This window comes from Monodon monoceros, unplaced genomic scaffold (genome assembly GCF_005190385.1).
Source record: "Monodon monoceros isolate NGI ecotype Baffin Bay Population unplaced genomic scaffold, NGI_Narwhal_1 Super_Scaffold_2, whole genome shotgun sequence".
In the NCBI taxonomy this organism is placed as follows: Eukaryota; Metazoa; Chordata; class Mammalia; order Artiodactyla; family Monodontidae; genus Monodon; species Monodon monoceros.
In genome coordinates, this window is record NW_021703776.1 from 101973407 (window position 1) to 101998297 (window position 24891).

At 53.2% G+C, this 24891-nt stretch overlaps 1 protein-coding gene across 2 annotated transcripts in view; it reads left to right on the forward strand.

Annotated features, from left to right (window-relative positions):
- The window catches only part of DPP6 (dipeptidyl peptidase like 6), a 764679-nt gene that overhangs the window by 615762 nt on the left and 124026 nt on the right, over nucleotides 1-24891 (forward strand). For both annotated transcript variants that reach the window (XM_029234469.1, XM_029234470.1), the window contains exons 9-10: nucleotides 21865-22019; nucleotides 23501-23598. In XM_029234469.1, coding sequence (XP_029090302.1) covers nucleotides 21865-22019; nucleotides 23501-23598 — 253 coding nt within the window. The remainder of the gene's footprint in view (nucleotides 1-21864; nucleotides 22020-23500; nucleotides 23599-24891) is intronic.

Consider the following 24891-nt stretch of genomic DNA (forward strand, 5'->3'; position numbering starts at 1 on the left):
AGCAGACCAACAAAGCAAACCAGACACCACCCCCCTGATTCAGAACGAGGTGAGTCACTCACGCCCCTCACCGCACCCCTCGTCAGGGTGGAGGCGGGGCTGGGGCACGCTCCCCGTGGTCCCTCAGGGGCCCAGGCTGCTGGGCCGCCCTCCTCTCGGGCGGGCAGGCAGCCCAGCGCGCTAGTGGAGGAGGGGGTTCAGTTCTGGAGGGACGCACGCTAGCAGTTACACGCTCGGCCTGCAGGTGACGCTGGCGGCCAGTCCTGCTCGTACCTCGTTATCCAGGACTCGGTGCCAGGGCCCAGGAAGTGGTGCCAGCAGCAGGAGCCCCAGGCCCGGCAGAGGCAACACTGAAGATTCCACATCTGGATGGTGAACTGCAGACCCCAAGTCTGGGACCAGAGCAGAAGAGGAGTTACTGCAGGGGTACGGGGGATCCCTCAGAGTTGGCGAGGACATGGAGGGTCAGGTTCAGGGGGCGGCCAGGGAGTGCCGTGGGACCAGTGTGGTTGCAAGGCTGATGCCACCGCGCTGGACGCCGGGAGGTGTGGGGACCTTGGAGGGGGGATGCCGGGTGAGGGCCACCTGCCGGCTCAGAGCGCACGCGACGTTAGTGAGCTGCTGCAGACGGACATGCCACGCCCCTGCATGGGAGTGTTCGGGAAGCAGCTGGGGGTTGGAGCTTTCTGTCCTTGCAGACTCACCTTATTTGCCACTCAATGGCTAATAGCTGGGCGAGTCCTCAGACTCACTAGCTTGTGGGTCTCCCTCTTCCATGGAAGGTTGGTCAGTGTCACCCGTGCCTTGTGGCCAGCTGCGTTCTTCTTGGCGTCTCCTTGGATTCCGTAAATTAGTGGCTGTGGTTCCCAGTGGACAGCCCCCAACTGCAGGGGAGAGGCCCCAGGAGGGGCAGGCCCCCTTGAGCTGGTCGTTGTGTGACACTGTTTGATTAACTGCAAACCCCGAGGCCTCAGAGTCAGAAGCTGAGTCTGCACTTGATACTCCAGCGTGGGCCTTGTTAGTATCTCAGAAAAGTAACTGATTGCTTTAATTCAATGTGAAATTTAAAAATCAGAAATAAGAGAAGTCTGAGAGGAAAACGTTCTCTAAACGTGTGGGAAGAATTCCCACTGGTCTTGAGAAATGTTTCTCACAATTAATTACCTAATCCTGAGAGATTTTGATAAATAATATATGATGTTCAGTGGTTATATTTTTAAAGCTTTTTAATTATGCATCGATTGTGAGATTAAGATAAACACATCTTCATCTTTTTGCTGTAGAGTCTTAATGAAATTTGGGTATCGGTGGCTGAAATCTTGATGCTCTTGGGAATTCCAATTCCTTTTCGTCTTTTCTGTCTCCTTAAATCACGTAAGGATGGGACACCATTTGCCCTAGTATTGAGAGTTTGTTAATACGTTCCACCAAAATGCAAACAGCAAATGCTTGACGGGAGACACATCAGGCTTCAGGCTTGTATGTGCTCGAAACAACTTCATCTGAGGCTCAGAGGCCAGATTCCTGCCTCTGCTCTTTCGCCACTGTACCTGCTTCCTAACCTCTTTGGGCCTTAGTTCCTTTTCCCTGGTCTGCAAACATAGTGCAGTGAACTCCATAACACTTCTCCCTGCCCCGCTATGTTTTTGTACTTAAACGTCAGTGCTGGGGACGTGCAGCACGACAGCATGAAGTCAGTATTGGCGCCAGGTGACTTTGTGGTGAGCTGCTGACCTGTCTGCGGCTTTCCTTGGTGGGTGCGAGGGGCGAACAGCAGGGCGGGGTGCCATCACGGGGTGCCTCTGTCTCCTGCCCCGCTCCGCTCCCCCGACAGGACCGTAGGATCCTCAGGGGATCCTGACCCGCCTTCTCCTTGCCCCCGGGGGAAACTGTCTGCGCTGAGGGAAGCAGCCTGCCTCTCTTCCTTTTACCCCCTTTTTCCTTTCTTTCTGTAAGATTTCCATTTTCAGTATAACTTTTCTGTTTGCTCAGGGCTGCCCTTGGGAAGGTGCGGGGTGGCGGGGGTGAGATGACAGTTCAGCTTCTCCATGTCAGAGCCACCTGGACGTGGAGTCATGGAGAAGATGCACTCTTATCTCTGATTCTATGAACTGGGGCCGTGCCTGGAAGGCGATTGCAGGGCGTAGGTCTCAGGTCAGCCTCACCTTCGTACTCAGCCTCCCAGCAGTGGGAGAGCTGTCCTGGGAAGGTCAGTGTCGTGGTGTCGGGTTATCCCAGAGTGACTCCTGCACTGGCCCCAAGGGCAGACACACAGGCCCCGTGTCTCCACCGCACAAGCTTGTGGCTCTGAGCCCCAGAGCAGGTCCCAGAGCCCAGGGCCCATCATCCCCAGGGCGAGCAGAGCATCTGCTCCCTCTGGCTCCAGCTGATGCGTCAGCCCCTCCCCGGGACACGGCACCTCCCTCCCAAGGCCATGGCTCATCCATTCAATGGAAAGGAGGCACCCAAGCCAGGAAACTGCCAGGTGCCGGCTGTACCCAAAGAGGAGGTGACGTTGCAGCTCTTACCGGAAAACACCCGTCCAGCACCTTGTTCTTTTTGCAGGAATACGTACATCTGACCCTTGCTTTATTCATAGAAAAACCAAACAGCTGTGGGGACAGGAGCATGGAAGGTGTTGGGGTTTTAAATAGATGTTCCCGGGAAGGTGCCCGGTTTTCCAGGAGGTTATGGGGTCACTTCAAGAAGGAAGCAGGGGGCTTCCCTGGTGGCGCAGTGGTTGAGAGTCCGCCTGCCGATGCGGGGGACACGGGTTCGTGCCCCGGTCCGGGAAGATCCCACATGCCGTGGAGCAGCTGGGCCCGTGAGCCATGGCCGCTGAGCCTGCGTGTCCGGAGCCTGTGCCCCGCAACGGGAGAGGCCACAACAGTGAGAGGCCCGCGTACCGCTAAAAAAAATAAAAAGAAGGAAGCAGGCCCTGCCCAGCCGTCAGGACAGAGAGGTTCTGGATCCACTCCCCGCAGCCTTGTATTTTCGGTTCTTTTAAGTGTCTGGCTCAGACTGTCTTAATCACTCTCTGACTTCTTCGTGTCCCCATCACGTGACTTCCGTTAACGGTTAATTCTCCCCCCGCTTCCCGCCAGCTGGGCTCCCCCACAAATCCCTGTGCCCGTGTCCCTACACAGATGTGAGGAATTTGCGTGTAACAGAATCCCTTCCGTGAGGAAGCTACTGTGAGACCTAGCCCTGGCCCACGCCCTGTACTGATTCTGGAACCTCAGGCACCAAGATGGTGTTTAATCACATCCGAGCCATACGGTACACATCTTCAGCACCATTTAGACACTTTGGCAGAATGACCTGTTCTGATTTAAGATTGTAAAAATATGAAAATCAGAAAACCAAGCAACCACTAATCAATTAACTCAAGAGCTAATTCCTTAAACATTTTTTCCAAATTTCCTTCTCTCATGATATTATCAGTACCTGGTTCCCAGTCTCTTTTTCAGTTTCTTTCACTGCACACTTGCAGATTTGAGTTCCTGTGAGATGTGAGCCAACATAAGCTTGTCCTAAGGGGGAGATTTATGAAATAGCTTAGGAAACGCTGATGGTTAGAAAATCCGTGGCCACCTGCCTACACCACGGGGAAAAGTCTGACGAGTGACGCTTCCCCCGCCTCCCATGAGCCAGGTGCAGACGGCAGGCGTGGGCGGGCAGTGCCCTCCTCTCCTGGCACCCTGGCTGCTTCCACTCAGACAGCACTTCCAGCCTCAGGCCTCTCCACCTGCCTTGCATTGAGGAGGCTCTGGGTCCTAAAGGGAGTTGGGGTCAGAGCCCCCAGAACTTAGGGACAGAGGCACAGACTTCAGCGCCTGGCAAGTCCTCCCCAGATCCTCAGCATGCCAGAAGTCCCCCTATGTTCCTGGGCCAAAGGAAGGTTTCCTTGGACTCCTCAGGGAGCATAACACACTGCACCTTGGTGGCCATGCGGGTTGAAAGCCGGAAATGAGAAACCGTCCTGAGTGGTCATGGCTGAGATTTGCAGAAGACCAGGTGAGGCAGGGGTCTTGCTACCTGCCACGATGTCCAGGTGCTCTCCACTCAGGCTGGGCCATGTGGGTCTCTTTCTGTGTGCTAGAGTTTTATATAATTACCTTTGTTTCATTGTAAATTTAACTGACTCTGGAAAAATCATCATTAAGGGAACAAAGAGCTGAAGGGGGAATTGAAAACTATGTAAAGGAAACCTTTCAGGCTGCCAGGGAGTTGGCCTTCTCGGGGTAGTGGGGCTTTACTGACTCTGACTCAGATGCTACAGGATCAGGAAAAAGGAAGTGATTTTTCCCGCACTGAGATCTCCCAAAGCAGATGACACTGAAACAGGTGATGCTTAGCAGGAGATGAGGAAGGAGTGTGTGTGTGTGTGTGAGTGAGCGTGTGTGAGAGAGAGAGAGAGAGACAGAAAGGCAGAGACAGAAAGAGGCAGAGAGAGACAGAGATTTTACCAAAAAAAGAGAGATTTAACAAAAGTTTGAGGACTTTCTTTGCCCTCAGTGTGGCTGGCTCCTTTTGGCATCGCTGGAGTCCTAAAACACTGCCCTTCACGCGGGACAATGACAAGGAGAGTGGCCGAGTTGCTTTTACACGGCAGACGGATTTGCAGGTGGTCATCAAAGGGCCATCAGAGGCCTTGGGTGCCCACCCTACAAGAGCAGCTTCTTGACAATTTCCTACTTAAAACTCGCCAGCCACTGGAGATGAATTTGTGGACTTTTTCCCCGCAGAATAAGAAAAGGAGGACGGGAGAATTGAGGCAATCTATCGGTGTTTGGAGAAGCTGCAAATTAGCAGCCAGCAAGGTTATCATGAACATCTGAGTGATCATGCCGTGGAATAAAAATCAAACCCAGACTCGTGTCTCCTCCCTGAGGATGCTGCCCCCTGGTGGCCAGCCCAGGAATATAGGGGTGCGTCGGCCTGGTACTCCAGTGCTGATTTGCAGGAATTGGCAGACTGCTCAGAGCAGTCTGAGATGAGATGCTTGCGGTGAGTAATGTGCAAATCACACGGTGCTGATGAGCCAGGTAGGCTGCGAGCACGGCGAGGTAAAAGCTCCTTTTGCCTCCTGGCTTGATGTTCGCTGATTTCTTTTTTAACTCCCATTTAATTCTGCTCTCGGCACCTCGGATAAAATATTTAGTGACAGAAAAAGGCTGCAGATGCACGCGGGAATAAATAAGATTTTCTGTATTTAGAATGAGGCCATTTATTTCCGAGTACAGATACATCAGGCAGGTTATTTATGTCTTTTGCAGTTTTCCAGGACCCCGATTTCTCCGGCGCTTTGGTTTTCCCCAGTCTGTACAGCAACGGGGGTGTAGTGGCAAGCAGTTATTAACAGTGAGAACCCACGGGGCCGGGTGTTTCAGGAATGATCCCAAACGCTGTCTCACCGTCTGCACCTGTTCTGCATCTTGCCTCATTAAAAGATGACTCTGTAACACCGATGTGACCCAGACGGATGGAGCCTCCAAATGCTGAGCCGTAGCCCGAGCTGCCGGACTGCTCGGGGCAGGCAGGGGAAACGGGCTGTAGGCTCGGCCCCTGGTTGGCCGTGCCCCGGCAGTGTTTGGACGAGCAGTGGACCAGGAATCTGGACACTGAGCCAGCCCCACCCTCTACCGTCCTGCGAGTCTGGGAAACAACCCTGGGGAAGTGTCCACTCCACACTCCCCAAGGCCAGAGTCCAGTCAAGACTCTGGCACTCCCTTTGAGCAAGCTGCCCATGTCCCTGGGCCTCAGCTTTCTCCTCTGTGAAATGGAATCACAGAAGCAGCCCCACGGTTGCTAGGATGTCAGTAGGGTGGTCGTAGTACCTGGCACACGATGAGCTTTGGGTCATTAGTAGGACAGGTGACGTACCTGCCCTTCCCGTCGCACTAGATTACGGTGAAGCTCAGGGCACGTGGGGCCTGTTGGTCCCAGAGCCCAGGGTGTTGTCTGGTTGCGAAAGTGGTCCTTCCTGCAGCATTTATCAAGAAGAGAAGAAGCAGCCAGACTGGGAGAAGCTGAGCTCAGGCACATGTGAGCGAGGCTGGGAGGCTCCAGAGAACATTCTGCGAGTCAGAGTCAGAGGAGGACCAGGGCAAAGTGCTGAGCTGGGTCCTGTCTTCACAGCAAGGCACTTCCCCTCCGAGTTCCAGAGGCACAGCTTGAAAAAAACCATCTGTAGGCGATCAACTCTGTAGGGTTTGGAGGCCCCCAGGAAGCCCAAGGCCCCGTCCCTTGACCAGGAGATAAAGCCTCCCCGTGGGAGAAAGAGGGAGACCCGTGTTTGCGGTGAGGACACAGCCCCGGTGGATTCTGCCTTCTCTTCGTGTCCTTTGGCGCCTGATCCTGTTGGGTGCTTCTTAACAAAGCCCCTCCCTTGTGAGATCCCCCCAACCCCAGAAGTACTAGCACACTCTTCTCAGGCTTCTGGAAATTTCTACCTGCAGTTATTTTATTCACAGAGAGATTCTGGCAGCCCTTTTCCTTTGGACTGCACTTGGCCAAAAAGCATTAGAGGAAACAGAGCAGAGTTCACTTGATTTTAGAGTTTCGTATAGCTCTTTGTATCTTGGCAAAGGGAGAATTAACTCATGGTGACTGTTGCATTTCACTCTAAAATGAAGTTGAAATTTTCAGCCAACTATTGTACAGATTTGAGAAGATTCATTAAAGAACTGCTGATCCTACAAAACACAACTAAAATATACCGCCTTTATCTTAGAAGTGAGTTCCCTCAGAGGATGGGGACTCCCACTGGAGCCCTTCTCTAACTCAAAGGTCAGCTCCTCATAACTGGAGTTTTATCTCCTGCCCTGCATTATTCCCAGGGCCGCGGGAACTCACAGTTCCTGCTCCACTTAGAGCTGGTAGTGTAGATGGTTAGCTAGGAATGAGTGCGCCGGAAGAAGGCACTGGGAAGGGTACCCGGGTGCCGTCGCAAGCTCACCCAGAGCAGAGACCCGTCGGCCCCGGGGAGGGAGAAGCTGACCTCACCCCCTGGAAGAGCTGCTCTATAATTGGCCCTGAACCACTTGATCTCCATTTGCCTTCCAGCGCTGTCTGCTTTACAGTGTATATATTTGCATTTCACTCCGTAAATGGACCAAAAATCATAGGCTCTCAGAAGGTTGCCAACCTGCAGTTGTCGAGGTGAAGTCGACCATCCGGTGAGAGTCGTGTCGTGGGAAGAGACGGGTCTTGGGGTCTGGCAGCCCTGGACTGACTCCACCACTTACCCGCTGTCCGAACTGCAGCGAATTAATTCCTGGGCAGGAGCCTCACCCGCCTCCTCTGGGAGGTGGGAGGTGGAGCCTTGTGGATCCGCAGTAACCCGTGCAGCGCCCAGCACCACGGTCACTGTCAGGCTGTCGTCGAGTTACGGCTGTTGCTACTTGTGCTGTTGCTCTCGGAAAATGCCACATTCGTAACAAATAGAACGATTTCCATTTCACCTTTCTGACCCTGGGTGTCCACGACCCTCCCGGAAGCACACCCCACCTTTTAGCACTGGCCACCACAGTAGGGGACAGCGGTGCTCAGGACCTAGGAGTGGGGGACAGTGTGCAGTTGTCACTCTGGTGGTGACCAGCATTTAACCAGGGTTGGGGTTTTGCCAGAAAGTGAGCCGTGGACCAAGACGTGTAGCTTGGCCCAGCTCCCGTCCTGGCTCCCGGGAAACCCCATGAATGTGGCCGTCGTGGGTATTTCTGTGGCACCACCACTGGTAGTTCTCACGCTCTCATTTGCGGAGCATTTTCTGTTTGCAGGACGCTTGTGAGGGACGATGCCCTGTCGGTGCTGCTCTGATCTCAGGCTGTCCCGGGGCCTGGACGCGCAGGCTGGGCTAGAGAGCTGGGGAAGTCTGTAGGGTCCACGTCAAAGGCAGGGGAAGCCCTATGGACGGACGTGACCCCACGGGATGGGCCCCCTTCGCTCTGATCACCTCTCTTTAGTCTAGTTCAAGACATCTATTGAGCACTCACTGTGTGCCGCGCACCGTGTGGGCACCATGTTTGCCCTCCGGCCTGGGGTGTCTTTCTCACTGGATTTGAGCAGCTCTGGACACAGGAGAGGGGAGGCCTCCCAGGGGCGACCTGATCCCGCTCCGCCAAGGCCTCCCCTCCCCTTCCTCCAGCCCCGCCCAGACTCTAAATCTTGCCTTTCCTTCCTCTGAACACTGTAGAACTAAAATGTAGCCTTAAATTGTTGGGTTGCCAAAGTTACAAAACAGGACTTAGCGGGGGTTTATGGGACTCGTGTCATTGTTCAGTAATTCGGCTTAATATTATACGCGGGCGCACGAAGGTGCACGCCGGGGGCCAGCCTGGGAGGGCCTGGGTGTGCAAGTAGTACCAGCACACACCTGTTGACCCCCCAGGACTGTCCCTGTGTGAAATCCATGGAGCCCTCCCGCTCAGGCCGTCCATGGCAACCACCTCGGCTGCTTCAAAAGAAGGGGTGGGGCGGGAGGGGAGGGGGGAGGGAAGGGGTGGGGAAGTGGGGGCTTCCCCCGGACCATCGCCACCACCTCTCCGTCCTCTCCCCTCCACGGGCACAGCTGGTTTCGGAGGAAGAACTCTCCGCTCGGGTACGTGGTCTGGGCTTGGGGCAGGGTACAGCTCACCTTCCCACCTGGAACTGGGACCTCACGTCTTCAGCCTGAGGCACACTGAGCGACTGCAGGCTGAGGCCAGGTGCAGGACCGGGAAATTCAGGGGGCGGGAACAGGTGGGGACGGCGTGGGCTGTGGGCAGTGGCTTGGCCCTGAGCTCAGAGATTTGCCTGCTTTGCAGCCTCCTGTCCACACTAAAGGCAGCGCGGCACCACCGTGTGACCGTACCTGGGTTGACCTGGATCCCCCTCCCGTCGTTCACGCCGAATTTCTGAGCTGTGTCTCCCTAGTCAGCACCTATCTGTACAAGTCGAAAGGCAGCTTCTCGTTCTTTGAACAATAGAACCAAGACTATTTCATAATTTGCTGCAGTTATAGGTGTGGAAACTGTTCCGAGTGCTGTTTATAATTCAGTTAATTAACTTTCTTTTTTAGAAATAAATACAAAAACTTGAGACCTAATTTCCTGATACACGTTGTTTTTGATATCCATTATTTTTAAAATACGTTTTCACTGATATTAAGAAATGATTATGCAGACTATCTCAGGCTGATTAAGGTGACTGTTGCTCTGTTAGGATTTTCTTTGAAAATATGTAATGTAATGAGCTTTTTCTGCAGTGCATCCTAAAAGGAAATATTCTCGTCTTCTAATTTTAAAGCTGAAGTCAATGTATAAAAGAAATGTTACATATAATTTTAAGGCTATAATTTTGCTTTGTGGTGAAAAATTCTAACTTTCAGAAGAGGACAAAATAGAGTCAGCACTTTTAAGAAATGGTTTCTTCATAAATACAAACGGAGGTAAATCTCAGTTGGTAGTTAAGTCACTATCCAGTTAAAATTCCAATTTCAGAATGTCAGTCATTTTTAACTTTCTTGTGAATATTATTAACAGGATGATCAGCTTTGGCAAAATACCAGGAAGAAAAATATGACTGTCTAAGGAAATTAAAAATCACTGTAGGGTTGATAATACATTTTACCTCAACCAATCACTATTATAGATTATTAAGTTACTATCCAAGAGTACTGTGGTGGAACGTTCTCTTTTAAATGGAACACATTTCAGGAGCTGAACTTAAAACCGTTTCTGGTCAGTGCCAGGGCACAAATGGCAGACTCTCTCCAGGGCTACCTGACCACCTGGCAGTTGGCCTTGCAGAGAGTAGCAGTAGGGGGATGATTTGCGATCTGCTGACCAAGTTCATGTTCATTTCATGTTCAGTGGCACGCACAGGATCCAAAATCACAGATGGGCACAGGGACTGTGGTGGGAGAGCGGTAGGAAAAGCAGAATGGAGATGGGAAGATACCAAATAAATGTCTCTTTCAGTGTTTTCCACAGATATACTCCTTTCACATACTAGCTGTGTCGTTTGAGCCAAATATTTAAACTTTTATCCCTTTAAGTTCCTTAAGGGAAAAATAAAGGTAATAATGTTACCTACCTGGAGTGGTTGTTTGGAGGGGTAAATGAAAACTTACTGAAACACGCACGCACGCACATGGACACACGCGCGTGAACGTTTTGCCTGTAAGTTTTGATGGGAAGAAGGAAAGAATGATTGGCCCAGACCTGGGGTTAGGGGAGGGGTCACAGTGAAGTGCTGTCTGTGTCAGGGCTGCCAGATGAGGTAACCTCCGCTTTCTTCTTCACTTTGCCTGGATCAGCCCTGTCTTCCTAGCGTTACTATCCTCGCCAAGGTTTTATTAATTATAAAAAAGAAAAGTAGGGAGGAGTTCAGTGGGGGTGGGTTTGGGGTTCTTTTGTTGCAGGCAATATAACTTTTTCAGGCGCTTTACAAAATGAACAATGAAAAAGCAACAACGCTTCTTGCCCTGAGCACCTAGTGTATCCCCTGAGGCTTGCTGTTCCCAGCGAGGCAGAGATAACCCGCCAGGGCCCTCCAGGGAGCGTGAGCCATTTGCTTTTTCTCTCCTCCAATTACCAGGACCAGCAGCGAGGGTGATCGATAGTGAGGTTTCCCTGATGGCGAGCTGGTTCTGTCACCAGGTGCCCAGGCACACCAGACACAAGGCCGTACCACAGTGGCCATATCAGTTTGGTCCAGGCTCATCTTCCATTTGAGCTTCTGCTCCCTCAGTTGGGACCCTGACTACCAATCTCCAAAGACCCAGGCTGATGTGCATTCTATGATAATAACAGATGTTGTGCAGGACTTGCTAGTGTATTTGTGTATAATAACTAATATAACTCTTACAACAACGCAGTGAGCTAGATACTGTTATCATCCCCATTTTACAGATGAGAAAACTGAGGCACCAAAAGACTGAGTCACTTGCCTAAGGTCACACAGCTTGTGAGTGGCCCTGCCAGAATGTGAAGCTCAAGAGTCTAGCTCCAGGGTCCACCCTCCTGAGCACCGCATGCCGACGTGTGTAGGGCAGGACGCTGTGCACGTGGCTCCCTCCAGGTCCCTCTCCATGACGCCTTCGGGGATGGGCAGAGTCACCCTCCCGTCCGACCGCCACCCAGTGGTCAGCACTGTGTGATACCTGACTTAGCACACGTGCTACTCATTGAACATTAGAGCAGAACAGAGGAAAACGAGGTCTGCCACCATGGTCGACACCGTCCTCCTCATCCACCTCTGGTCCCTCCAAGGATCACATGCAGCCTCTCCCCCGCCCTCACCCACCCCTCCCCTGCAGCCCCTGGGGAAGTGACTGCCCTGCAGGGATCTGCATGGTGTCTGCAGAAGCCCAGCCCAGTTCACGCAGGCTCCCTCTTCTCTCCTGCACCTGACCTCCCCACCCAAAGACAGCGCACAACTGACACTGGGCCGACAAGCCTTCATTGCTTGGGGTCTTGCATGATTTTTTAAATGCAGGCAAAGTCATTCTGCAGCAAGAGCCCCTTCTTCCTGTGGCCGCCTGCCCTGAGGATGAGGGAAGTCAGATGCTTATGTGCAGGTCTCGTTTTTCCTGGTCCCTGGTAAGGTTTTTCCCTTTTGTGTGAGATCCTTAAGGCAGAAGCCAATTCCCTGAGTCTCTTCTATACCCCAGAGCATGCATGCATCGCAGCGCTCGAGGAGCTGGTGTTCAGCGTGTTCACTGGGGGAAGGTCCTGGGCACACAGGCGGGAATGTTGACCTTCAACAAGGGTCCGCGACCGCACTCACTGACACCAGCACGCCAGCGGCTTTGGAGCTCTGGAGGCCACCTCCAGGTCCTCTGTGGGCAGGTCGGCGGGCAGATCAGGAGTTGCTCAGAGAGGCCGGGGCCAAGGAGTAGGGGGCCGAGCTCGTGTCCTCACCGAGCACCAGGTCTGCTCTGCACCTCCCGCCACATCCCGAGTGTGCCCGCCGTGCCCCGGCCTGCCTTCGGGCTGGTCTAGACTCACAGATTTCCAGTAGACAAAGCCTGCCGCAGCCTTGGCCACCCTCTGCTCGTGGCTGCTGGTTACTTTGCCAGGAGCTCAGGAAACAGGATGGTGTTCTGTGTGGTGGCAGACATTCTAGAACCTGCTCAAAGGAAGTTCCGTCCACATCTAAGTCAGGATGGGGAAATGGGCCGTGGGGCCCGGTCGGGGCGTCTGCGAATCCGGGCCCGTGCCTGGTTGTCCGTGGGACCAAATAAACTGTACGCCACCGTACAGTTAACTGTCCGTCCAGTATGTGCAGGTGCTCTTGTGATGAACGAAATACAAATTATTCTAAAAGACACATTGACTATTTCAAACTGGATTAAAATGTGGAATCTGCAGTGTTTTCCTGTAAGGAGGTGTGCTCGTATTCAGAAAGGTTGAGAAAAAGTAATGTAAGCCAAACCCCTGATTTCACAGTCAAGGAGGAGAGGCCCAAAGCCGCGGGATCAGAGCTGGGGTCCGGGTCTCCCCAAGATGGCAAGTGGCCTCCGGAATAGCAGGTGGAAACCATTTTCCTAGGCGATGCTATTTTTGTGTGGATTTTTCTCCAAAAGTCACTTTTCTCTCTACTAGGACATTTCTCACTGTTGTGGGGCCCAAAGCTCATGTGACCTGGGGGACCCTCCTCAGAAAAAAACTCTGATAATGAGCACAAGATTGGGCCTGAGAAGGGGCCCTGTGTCTTCAGCTTCTCCAGCCACCGGCCTGTGTCCCTGCCAGGTTCACCTTCCTGCAAGTTCTCCAGACTTGGCTTCTTTTCCCCGGAAAGCACACCTTCCAGCTCAGGGCTCCTAATGTTTGCCTGTGTTTGATTATCGCTTGATTATCTTCCTGATCAGGACCTTAATGCCTCCTTCACACCAGCATGGGAATTTAGAGTAAGGGAGGGGATGGGGGGCGGGAATCTACTTACATGTGAGGCACGCGGCTCAGGAGCGTGGGGCCATCTTGCCCGGCACGGGGGGCGGCAGGAGGCCCCAGGAGGCAAGGCTCTGCCCCCAGGGCCAGGCCACGGGACCAGCACAGAGACCAGAGACTGGCTGCCTCTTCCCTCCCCGTCCCCGAGCCTCGGGAAATCCAGCTCTTAGCAGCACCTCCTGCCTTCCTCACATTTGTCTGAATCCTGGCCGAGGCCCACACTGGGACCCCCTACTTCAAAAATACACTTGAATTCAGACCTGAGAGCTTCGTTCTAAAGTGCCTCCTCAGGGGAGGGGTACAAGTCAGCAAACATGGTTCTCGTTCTCCGAGTCACTGAAAGAACGTCATAAGAGCCAGTTTCTCTGTGTGTCCAGCACAGAGCGCGTCCTCTGTCTGCTTTATTAGACGTTTGGTTATCCACTGAGTGATGAGTGGGCGGACAGCTGGATGAATGAACATCTCTGACACGTGGTCCCCTGCCCGGGCGTGGAGCGGGTAAATAGAGGGCAGCGGCATAAGTGCTGGAAGCTCCCTCAAGTGCCCACGGTGAAAGTGAAGAGGAGAGAGCAGGGAAAACCCAAAGAGAGATGACCACGCAGGAACAGGAGCCCACCACACCAGCCCAGGTTTCCTCCTCCCTCCGCCATCTCTCTTTTCAAAGCTTTTCTTAGCTGAAGTTGTCCTCAGTGGTCTAAATACAAAGGCTTAAACAGTGGCTCCTGTAAGGTGGGCAGAGCTTGGCAGGCACAGCTCTTCTCTCTCCTCTGCACCAGCTGGGAGGCTGGGCTGGAGCCACCTGAAGGTGCGCTCCCTCAGGTGTCCCATGGCTGATGCTGGCTGCTAGCTGGGCCCCGAGCTGTGCTGGCAGGGACACCTGACACGTGACTGGGCTTTCCCACAGTGTGGTGGGCGGTCTCGATGGGGAGCAGCCCAAGCCGGAGAGAGCCCGGAGCGGGAGCACACAGCCTCTCGTGACCCAGCCTTAGAAGCCACACACGCCACTTCTGCATCCTGTTGGTTCAGCGGCTGCAGAGGACTGCTCCGGGTCCAGGGGAAGGGACCAAGGTTTCACCTCTTATTAATGGGAGAGCGTCAAGTCCCAGAAATGTTGCCAGGGCCGATTTTGGAAACTACTGTCTGCCATGCTAAGCAAGGTGTCGAGCTCAGTAGAGGAATTTATACTAAGGTGTAAACGACTCCCCAGGGAGACAAAGAGCATTGATGACCCAAAAATGACGTCAGGAGGGTTCTATGCGTTCAGCCTTGGAAGATGCTTCTGAAGTTTGTCTACTCCAAGTGGCTGTGCACCCTAAGACCTCCCCCAAATGAGTCCACCCAGTAGTTAAATTCACGGACCAGGTGTGGCACAGGAGCCTACAGGGCCTCGGGAAAAACAATAAAAGGTAATCGGTCAAGCTTACGAGACTGGGGGTTTGGAAGCCATAGACACACAGGCCTCCTGTGAACCTCTTGCTTTAAGCGATGGTCTAGCCACTTCTGCAGCAATTATAAATTCAGGGACATCTTGTTTTCTGCTTTTGGAGGCAGTCTATGAATTTACATGGTATCTCTAAGATAACACAGTCTGCTTCCTGACTACTGCATTCTCGACAGAAAATCCAGGCAGCAGGGAATTCATGGTGTGGCTGGCCCGCCCCAGTAGTAAGCTGGAGCATCAGATTGGGAAATAACTAAAGTGTAGAAATGGCGGACAGCTGAATTGGGGGCAGGGGGATGAGCATTCTTAGTGTTGGGGGCGCCGCAGCGGGGCTGTCTGTGACCTCTGGCCGTTCAGAAACGCAGAGAGAACGCAGAAGTGTCTCTCCACCCCTCCCCCATCCCGAGCTACGCAGCTCATAGAAATGTGCGTGTGTGGTCAGATTTAGCCTTCTGCTCCTGATAAAAATGGGTCTTGGCCTTCCCGCCTGCCCCAGGAAGATGAGGCTGCAGGAGCCGGTCCTGCAGGAGCACGTGCATTGCAAGAGCCCTGAGAGAACACGGCAGCAGGTTCCCCAAAGGACTCTGAAGCCTCTCATCTCCCTTCTGTCTCATGTTTGCGGCCCCTAGTCTGTTCTTTTCAGCCAGACCCAGTCCCGTGTGGCCTGTCGCCTGGGGAAGCCTGGGCTGCATCAGTCGGGGAGACGCAAGACTGCCTCTGTCCCCGGCCTCCCGTGACCCACTGTCTCTCCCCGCTGCCTCTCCCCACGCCCTTCCAGGTCTGCACGACCCTCCGTCACCCCTGTGGACCCCCGTTTTCCGACATCTGGTGCAGAGGTCGCCCCCTGGGGGATTGCAGGTCCGGCCTCAGCTTGCGAATGGAAGTAGAAGTCACTCTTCCTTGTTAAAGTGCTGTCGGAAGACAGAAGAGTGAGTGTGCTTTCCTGGGCGCGGGTCCTTTGCAGACCCCCTAGATGGCTGGCACTCTGTCTTCTACTTGCGAGTGATATTGACCTACAGCTCTAACTCCGTGGACTTGTCTGATGTTGAGGACCTCAGGAACTTTGTGACCTACTCTGGACCCCCTAAGTCCATACTGTGGCGTTTGCCACCTGCTTGGTCTACAAAGTCTCACCTTGTGTCTGCTCTCCAGCCAGCAGGGCAGGGAAAAGGCAGTAGTGGACCCCCCCTTTCCTTTAAAGGAGGACCTGGAGTTACTCAGACCTTCTGACCTAGCCCATGGGCAAGAGTTCCCCCCTTCACACCTGACTTCACACCTCCCCCCGCTACACACAGGAGGCGGGGAAGGGTCTTTATTCTGGAAGACCATGTGCCCAGCTGTGATTCATTGCTTCCTTTCCTAAAAGAAAGGATGGGTTATTGGGGAACAGGTCACATGCCACCTCCCCAAGGGCTTTCTCTAATTTCCCCCCAAAAGAAAGAGACCTGTGTCCCCAACCCCTACCGTCCTGAGGTTTCTGCTCACCTGGGTGAGGGGTGGGAGTGGTGGTCACATTTTGTTTACTACATTTCAGACTACAGAATTTCATCTCTCCAGTGCTCTGGCATAGGGTTTAGGATGTATTGAGCTGTCAGTCTTCAACTCCATCAAGTTAATTTCTCTCAACCTCCAGTTTCTCAGCTATAAAAAGGGGCTTAATCCAGGGTTCTTGTGAGTATCCAAGATTAGCAAAGGCAAGTGAAGTATGTGGCGAGGGTGAAGGCTGTAGAATAAAACATGACGTCCGTCAGGCGCACATGCACTCGTTGGTCATCAGGCTCAGGAAAGGACGGTGGAGGTTTCCCTGCCAGGCGTGAGCAGACACAGTGGGGCGTGGTGGGGCCTCGGGGGGGCACAGCGCAGGAGAGGGGTCCGGTCAGGAGAGCCGGCCGTCTGAGGAGCGAGGAGGCCTCGGGCTGTGGCTCTGACCCCGAGCCTGGCTCTGAGACTCCTACTGCTGTTGTGTCCCCGTGGTGATTGCTGGTGACTTTCCTGGTTGAAGACTGTGCGGGGAGCGCTCGGCAGTGACGCGCCGGGTCCGGGCCAGGAGGGCGGGCAGAACCTTGGCGTGTAACTGCAGGCGCTTAGATCTCAAGAAGAGCGGCTGATCTAGCGCGGGGAGGGCTGTCAGGAGCAGATGAGTTGTTTCATGCAAAGTGCTTGCAGCAGGGTCCGGCACATGTTAAATATGTGTTCAACCAAAAAGTGTCCTTGAATCTGACTCGGGTTCAGGAAGGGTCCCAGTCACAGCAGGTCCCCAGCATGTTGGGTGGAAGCTGAGACAAGCCAACTCGATCCGCCCATTGGAGGCTGGGACGGTCCGTGCCAGGACCTGCAGGATGCAGCCCAGCACGCTCAGCATCAGATGCGTGTGTGTGCGTGCGTGAGTGCGTGTGTGAGTGCGTGTGTGCGTGTGCGCCGGGGGCGGAGGAGGCCAGGTCCAGGCCAGCTTGTTGTTAGGGCTTAGGCCAGTGGGCACCCCCCATCCTTGTCAGGTCTGGCTTAGAAATTCACCCTGCTGAGTTTCAGGGCAGAATTCAGCTGACTCTCTCCTACCAGCGTTCTCCCAGCAAGGAGCTGGTTCTATGGCAGCCAATACAGTCATGACCTTGTGCGGACTCCTGGGGCTACCATAACAAAAGACCACAAACTGGATGGCTTTAAACGGCAGAGATGTGTTCCAATTCTAGAAGCTGAAAGTCTGAAATCAGGGTGTCGCTTCCAGCATCTGGTGGTGGCACGCTTGCTGTTCCGTGGCTTTTAGACCCATCACCCCACTCTCCGCCTTTGCCGTCACCTGGCATTGTCCCCTGTCTGTCTCTTTGTCTCTTTACTTTTCCTCATGAGGTCACCAGTCATATTGGATTAGGGGCCCCTGCCCGCCTCCAATACGACCTCATCTTAATGTACATCTTAATTACATCTGCAGTGATCCCATTTCCAAATAAGGTCACATGGGTGGGTACCAGAGATTAGGATACCCCATTTCCAAATAAGGTCACATGGATGGGTACCAGAGGGGGACACAGTTCAACCTACAACGAACTTTTAAGCAGAACCTACTCTTCTTCTGTTCAAGTAGGTATATATACTCCCCCCCAAATAATTTGGAAGCCTGTTTCCTATATGCTAATAAGACCTTCAACTGAAAAAAACACACAACCTAAAAGATGCAAGTTGTGTCTTAATCAGGGGCCTTACTGAGGACTATAGCCTGGGAGAGAGCCTCTCAGATAGCTCTGAGGGACTGTTCCAAAGAGGAAAGGGAGGAACCGGGATATTACAGGAGTTTTTGCTGAAAAAAATCATGTGATGAAATATCAAAAAAGTACTGCTAATCACAAAAACCAGACATCTCAAGTTCATGATTGTAGGGCTTTTCTATGTATGGGAAGATGCAGGAGTCTGGTCTCACTGAAATTATTCCTAGATATGCATCATCACGATCTAGGGCCCGTATCCTGTTTTTCTCCATCCTGAATTCCCCTCAGGGCGCACCGTGGGCTGCAGTGGCTGGTGGCTTTAAGGCAGCAGCATCCTTTGTTTACTGAAATGGCAGGTGACATTTTTCTGTCAGCAGACCATAGGCATGCATTTCCAGAATGCAGTGCCTGTTTGATCAGATGTGATATATTAACCGGCAAGTACACGAAAGTCACCCGCAGAGCTTTTGCTTAAAAGGGGCTTGTGCCCTTCCCCCACCCCAGTATATACTGACGGTGCTGCCTGGAGTGGGCCCGAGCGTCTGTAACAGAAAGCACCCACCGTTCCTGCGTTTCCCTGAGAACCTCCCTAAGTGATTACGGGCAACTGTGGTGGACCGACCTTGAGGGCCCCCTCTTATTCTGCATCTGGAAGACTCGAGAATTCCTCCTCTTGGCTGGACTGGCCTTCATCACCTTGAACCCGAAGGGGATTTTGTCCTTCCGGATATGGATATGCCCTTAACGTGTGTGGCGTGAATGACAATTCACGTGGTGGACTTGGCTTCTTTGAGACATGATGCCAAGAAATGAGGGAAAGGGGTCCAGATCCTGCCGTGAGCTTAAGCTGCATGGATAAAAATTTCTGCCTCTTCAAGTGAATGTCCCCAAATGTATCTTTCTTACTTGATTCTGAGAAGGTCCCTGGACGGGACAGGGAAGGTGGAAGGAAAGCTGTATCCTCCTGTTCTCACGAGTTATTTGTACTTGCTCAGAAAGGCAAGTTTCTCCTGTTGTTCCAAGCCAAGCGTTCATGCAGTTAATTTAGTTGATGAAATAGGTTTTTTTTCCCTGCAAAACTCTATCCATAAACTACATTTGATTCATGGCATTTAAGCCAACTGCCTCATGAAGCTAGAAGCTTGAAGAGAACATGTGGAGAATAGGGACGTTCTCAGTTAACACAAAAGTGTCACGATTTCATTTGCCTGGTCCTTTTCCCCAGAGTTTCTTATCCTTACTTTATCTCTTTAATGAGCAGCTAACTCACAGGAAAATAGAAACGCCAAGGAACAATGTGTTACAGGGCATTTGGGGAAAATAAACGGAAGCCACCCATTGTGTATGGCCCGGCCTTTGGCATGGAGGAATTTCTTTTTTATTTGTGATCATCTTGCTGTGGGATGGAATTGAAAGGAACATTGCCAACACACACACCAGATATTTGTCATCCCTGAACTGTGTGGTTTCCAGATTCCCTTCTGACCAGCACATTTATTGTTTGAAGCCTGTGGTCCTTTTCTGCATCTGTGTTCTCTGAGCAGTGCATTGAGCTCAATGGAAATACTCTGGCATCTGCTGACAGAAGGGACAGAAATAGTACTTGTCAGCCCAGCATCAGGCCTCCCTTCTCCCCTGATTTTGTCTCTCTCACCCCTGCCTGTGTGACCCCCTGCCCTGCACTGACCAGACCAAAGCAGGAGCGTTTCCTTTTGGTCTGAGGGCAAGTTCTAGAAATGAGGTGGGCCCATGACAGGTGGATGAGGAGCTAGCAGTGCCCTCCTGCACCCCTGGGCCCGTCTGGGGTTGAAGGTGGCAGGACCCCCCCAGGCTGCTGATTTGCTGTTCCTCCCATTTCAGGAGGTCGCTCGGGGTCAAAGGGAAGCCTCAGAAGAGCTGTGTCAGCAGGGACTGTGTTGTCTGCTTGCTCTTGTGCGGTGCTGCCTCTTCTAGAAGCCTTTGTCGCACCCACCGCTTTTCTGTGGGGATGTTCTGGCCGTGAATGAATGCGCCGTGAGAGCCGTGGCCAGGCTCGCGCAGCTGGTTTCAGGCGGACGCCACCTCCCTGGCCCTCTGACCCTTGTGTCCCGCTCACTCCCAGTGATTCCCCTCGTGCCCTGATGTCCCCTCGTGCCCTGATGTCCCTGCAGCACAGACGCCACTGAGCAGAATGCCCCAGAAGTTGCATGGCCAATGGTGCCTGTTTGTTCCAGCAGACCATCTGCTGGAGTCTGTTGTTCACTGTCCCACACGCGCCGGCCAGAGAAGTCAGGTGGTGCTGGATAAAGTCATTTCTGAATCACTGCTTTCCACACCCGCACCTGAAAGTCACTTTGCTGGCCGCCAAAGACACTGGAAAATTACAAGCAATGGAGAGTTGGCTCACTTCCTAACCCCCCCGCCCCCAGCAGGCCTTTGGGTTTTTATTGACTCTGCAGAAGCTTCTGAGTCGTTTCTCAGATGCCGCAAGGTCACAAAACGCTGTCAGGGAGGACATGTTAGAGGCAGCAGCTGTGCCCCTTGTTTGACAGCTGGGGGCTTGTTCGGGGCCTCCGCGGTCGATGGCAAGACAGGGGCAGAACCCAGGACTTGGGGCCCCTTCACCATCCTTCACTGATCAGCTGTGCTGCCGGCCTGGGATGCGTCTGGGTGATGGGAAGTCAGATATGCCAGGGGCTTCGTGATGGATGAGACTCTACTGTCTGGTGCTGGCCCCGGGTCACACTGGATCAGGGTCCCTGCAGGCTGCCGGCAGGCCTGGAGGAAAGCCCGCGGAGGGCCAGGGAGACTTATTTAGGGGGAGGCCAGCACTTTCTGAAGGGACTGACTCCTAGCATTGTTGCTGCGGGTCCCACGCAACATGGGGGCTTGCCCCGCTAAGAAACCAGGCCAGTGGAGCCAGTGATGGAGGGACAGACTGCCTGGTTGGCTGGTCTCCTGGGAGAAGGAGTTGCAGTGCCCCACTTTCATTCCTGAACTTGGCTGTGGAATGCTTTTGTAGCCACTGCAGCAGGGCCCTGACTGATGCGGCCCTGCCCCCCGGCCGTCTCTGTCCTGCTGCCGACAGATCCCTGTGCCCCCCTGGCCAGGCCATCAGGCTGGCCCAGCTCCTGGCCTTGCTGCCTTGCTTCTCTCATCTCTGTGACCCTTCCCTCCAGTGAGCATCACCCCTTGGCTCTGCTCCAATTCACATCATTCCTTGTGTGATTGATGCACTCACTCTGTTTTCTCAGGCGCCTCAGTTACCTTTCTGTCCTCACAGGCTCACAGAGCCAGTTTATGGTCTACACCTAATAACGACCGTTGAATGGGACTCACAGTATGTGATTATAGAGCTGTACCGATCTTTATTTTAAAAACAAACCTAGGGGGATTTGGTTTATAAAAATACATAGCACGTACAAGGAGGAATCCGCGAACATTAGAGCTGTTTTGCACCGAGATGCTCCTCTGACCCTAGCACTCTGATGAGCTGTACCTGGGAAGTGTCTTCTCTTGGCTTGTTCAAAAGACACAGTAGAATTGTTCTTTCCAGAATAGATAACAGATCCCACAGCACTCACCCCTAGTCAAAACTCTAATTAGCCGAGACTCTTTGGGGCGGGCAGGAGTGACGGGTGCGCCTGGTGGAAGCCTGGGAGGACTGCTGTCTCCCCTTCGGTGCCGTAGAAGAGAAGGCCGTTCTGTGCTTCTGCCACATGGAGTGAAACCACCTCCATGCTGCAGAGTGAGGAGCCTGCTGGCCTTTGAACGCCTTCCCCCCCTGCACGGCTGTGCGTGAGGGGGTCCGTGTGCCGGCACGACCCCTCGGCATCTCCTGCAAGTCGATTCTCTGGGATTCAACCTGCAACACAGTTTACTCCCTCACTTGCTTCTGCCTGGGTGTGCCCTGCTTCAGAGTGCATGTATCTCCTCTAATTCTGTTTTTCTGATCATCTTAAAATAATAACCCACAACAGAACAATAATAAGTCAATCAGAAAGGACTTGCTGGGTTCATCGTACTCGAACTTGTGCCCCCAAAATGGTTTTTAGACAGTAGCCTCTGTTCGGTTGGGCCTTGACTGATTGGGTTTGATTGATTGGCTTTGCTGTGCTAGGGTTTGGTGGTCAGACCAGGCACCTCTGAGATGGTGTATCCCGGGCACAGGAAAGCCTCCTCAGAGGCTGTAAATGACCCCAAGGGGGCACGTGATTTTCTGTCCAGCTCCTGTGGTGCCCGGGCAGCGCTGGCCGATACTCCATCCATGCCATCCACAGTCCTCTGCTTTGTTTGTTTCCCTTAGAGGAGATTTTGAAGACCCACATCGCCCACTGGTGGTCTCCAGATGGTACGCGGCTCGCCTACGCCACCATCAACGACTCCCGGGTGCCGGTCATGGAGCTGCCCACCTACACCGGCTCCGCCTACCCGACCGTGAAGTCCTACCACTACCCCAAGGTAGGCGGGAAGCAGCAGCAGGACAGCTCTGCTTATTCATCAGCTCCCCCGCCCAGCCGACTCCCAGCGTGGAGCTGTGATAATCACATGTGGCAAGATTAATTATTTCCCATTACATTGCATTAAATTCCCATTTTTGCTCAGTTGAATTTGTCGGCAGGTTTACTTTCTTTTAAATAATGCAACTACCGTTAATCATTTGTCTAAGCTTCATTGCAACCAAAATACATTACCTCCCTTGTGAGTCCGTGGTGACAAAAACTCACACTGCCCACTCGGGGGCACCCTGTCCTCTAGTTCCTTTTTTAAATTCTGGGAGGTCAGAAGGACCCCTGTCTGCGCCTGGTCCCCTGGGCCTGGGCTGTTCTGTCCTTGGTCATGTTCTGACCCATACTGTTTCTAATTGCTTCCCACAAAAAGCCAGCAGAACAGCAAGGCTGCAGGAGTGGGGCAGGGGACGGATAGCCAAAGCCCGCTTTGTTAGCAAATCACAGCGTCCTGGCGTGAAGGGAGGGCCTGATGCCGAAACCTCTACCGCCCACTCAGTTGGAGAGAGGCTGGTGCCCAAGAGAGTGGACGCAGCTCTGCCTGCACCCACCTGGTGACAGGGTCCTCACGTCCACCTGGGGCTGCTTTGGAAGGACCCCTCCAGCCTCTGCCAGTGAGCCCTGGGCCTCGGCTTCCAAGCCATCAGAGGGCTCTGGGAGCTGATGCCATGTGCCGTGTATACCAGAAATACGGGACGTGCCAGCCTACAGTTTGCAGCAAGAGAGGCGACAATGTCCAAGTGAGGCCAGTGATGTCCCCAGAGTCCCAAGCCAGAGAAAGGAAACACCAGGTGTATCAGTCAGCTCAGGCTCCGTAACAAGCACCACAGACTGTGTGGCTTAAACAACAGACATTTATTTCTCACGGTTCAGGAGGCTGGAAGCCAGAGATCACCTAGAAATGGAATGGTTTCCCTGGTGAATCCTTTTATGAGAGCCCCCCCCAATCCAGGAGTGATGTAATGACCTGAAATCCAGAAAGGTATAGGCCCCCTGATTTTACAGTGAACTCTGGGACAGGTGCTCTGAAATTGCAATTATAAAGCCCAGATGGCTCAGGATTTGGGGTTTCACGTTTTAATAGAAAATCAGCATATTCTGGCCAACAGAATTCAGACGCCCACTTCCAAATCGGAGGCATGAGCTGGTGACCCATCTGATGCCTGCCCTGTGTGGGCCTGAGTCCCTCCCTCACCCCAGCATCTCCGACTGTGGGGGCAGAGGCGCCTGGGCCGTCAGACCCAGCAGCCTTGTCTTTCCTGCCCTGCCAGGCCAGTGCTCGTCCAGGGAGTGGGAGCAGGGATGAGCAGCTTCCTCTTAAAGGACCGTCCTCCCCACACTGAGCCTCTTGTGAATCTCCTGGCAGACTTAGTGCCCAGGCCAGTCCAGGCGGGAGGCGGCTCACTCACATCTCTGTCCCCTTTTACTTCCCAGGCTGGATGTGAAAACCCCAGTATCTCCCTGCACGTCATAGGCTTAAATGGACCCACGCACGACCTGGAGATGATGCCGCCTGACGATCCACGGATGAGGTTTGCACCCTTTCCTCAATTATGTTAAGACGATAATAATGAAACCAGTGTCCATTTACATGGTCTCTTTAGGCTCAGATTTATTTTCCTGCTAATCTAAACATCCAAGAAAAAGGTACGTTTTCTGAAGTTTTCCTTACTGCTTTATGATTTGGTTTTTCTGGGAAGGGAACACCAGTCAAACCAACGCTACTATTTCTTGGCTTATGTCAGGCCCAGGTCAGGCCCAGATTCTCCGCCCTGGAGGCTGGGCTTCGGGGGCGGTGGGGGGCAGGTAGGACTGGTCAACCACCCACGTGCAGAGGGAGCACATGGCCTGGCACGTGGCAGACTTTGGAGGGCATCCCTCGGATGGACAGATGCAGTCTTTCCAAGAAAACCCATGTAATCGGACCTCTTGTGAATGGCGCCCCATTTCCAGAGCATTATTTTAGAGCGTTACTGTCTTTTGCCAGCTCCAGGAACTGAGTGGTGAATCCTGTTCCAATAAACCAAATCTCCCAGTTGGTATAACAACCGTGTAGTTGGTGGAACATGTTGACAAAGGCAACTGTCCTGTTATTAAGGGCTGTAGGTGGATTTTATTTCCTAATCAAAAGAACTGAGTAAAATCTATCTTTGTGAAGGGGTCTGAACATCAATTTCATTCTGTCCCAAAGTTCAAGCAGTCTGGGGACTGGCTATACTTCCAGAGTCCACTTATATCAGCCTTAGACCTCGCTCTGTTGAGAGTATTGACGGGAGACTCAGAAGGAGAAGGGAATGGCACCAGGACCCACCCGTTTACAGATCTGCAAGGCTACACGTGGGCCCAGTTAAGTGGAGAACGATCCATTCTGAGGGTCAGCAAGTATCCAGCCCACATGTTGCCGTGACTCCAGCCTGAGTCTTCACTATTCAGTTACGGAACTCTCCATTATTAGTAGCTTCTGGCAGCTTCTGGAAGGGCAGGAGCTGTGGCCTCAGCCACTCTTACTCCTCCACAGGCCCAGCGCAGGGCGAGGCACACGGGCACTTGGATCCACTGGTCCGTGATGGCGTGGACTCCTCCTGTGGTGGCTTCCACCGCTGTCCTTGGCAGGACCCATCTGCCTGGGGACTCTGCAGGATTCCGCCGAGGTTCTTTCAGCTCTTCTGTCTCCAGTGATGTGTAAAATGCTGTGAGGTCCTCAGGTGGACAGACCAAGCCCAAGGCTGCCCACTACCTCTCGCTCCCTGCCCTGGAGCGGCCTTCCTCCTCATGCAGCTGGCCCCTCCTAGGGGAGGGGTCCTTAGTGTGCACTGGCCCCTCCT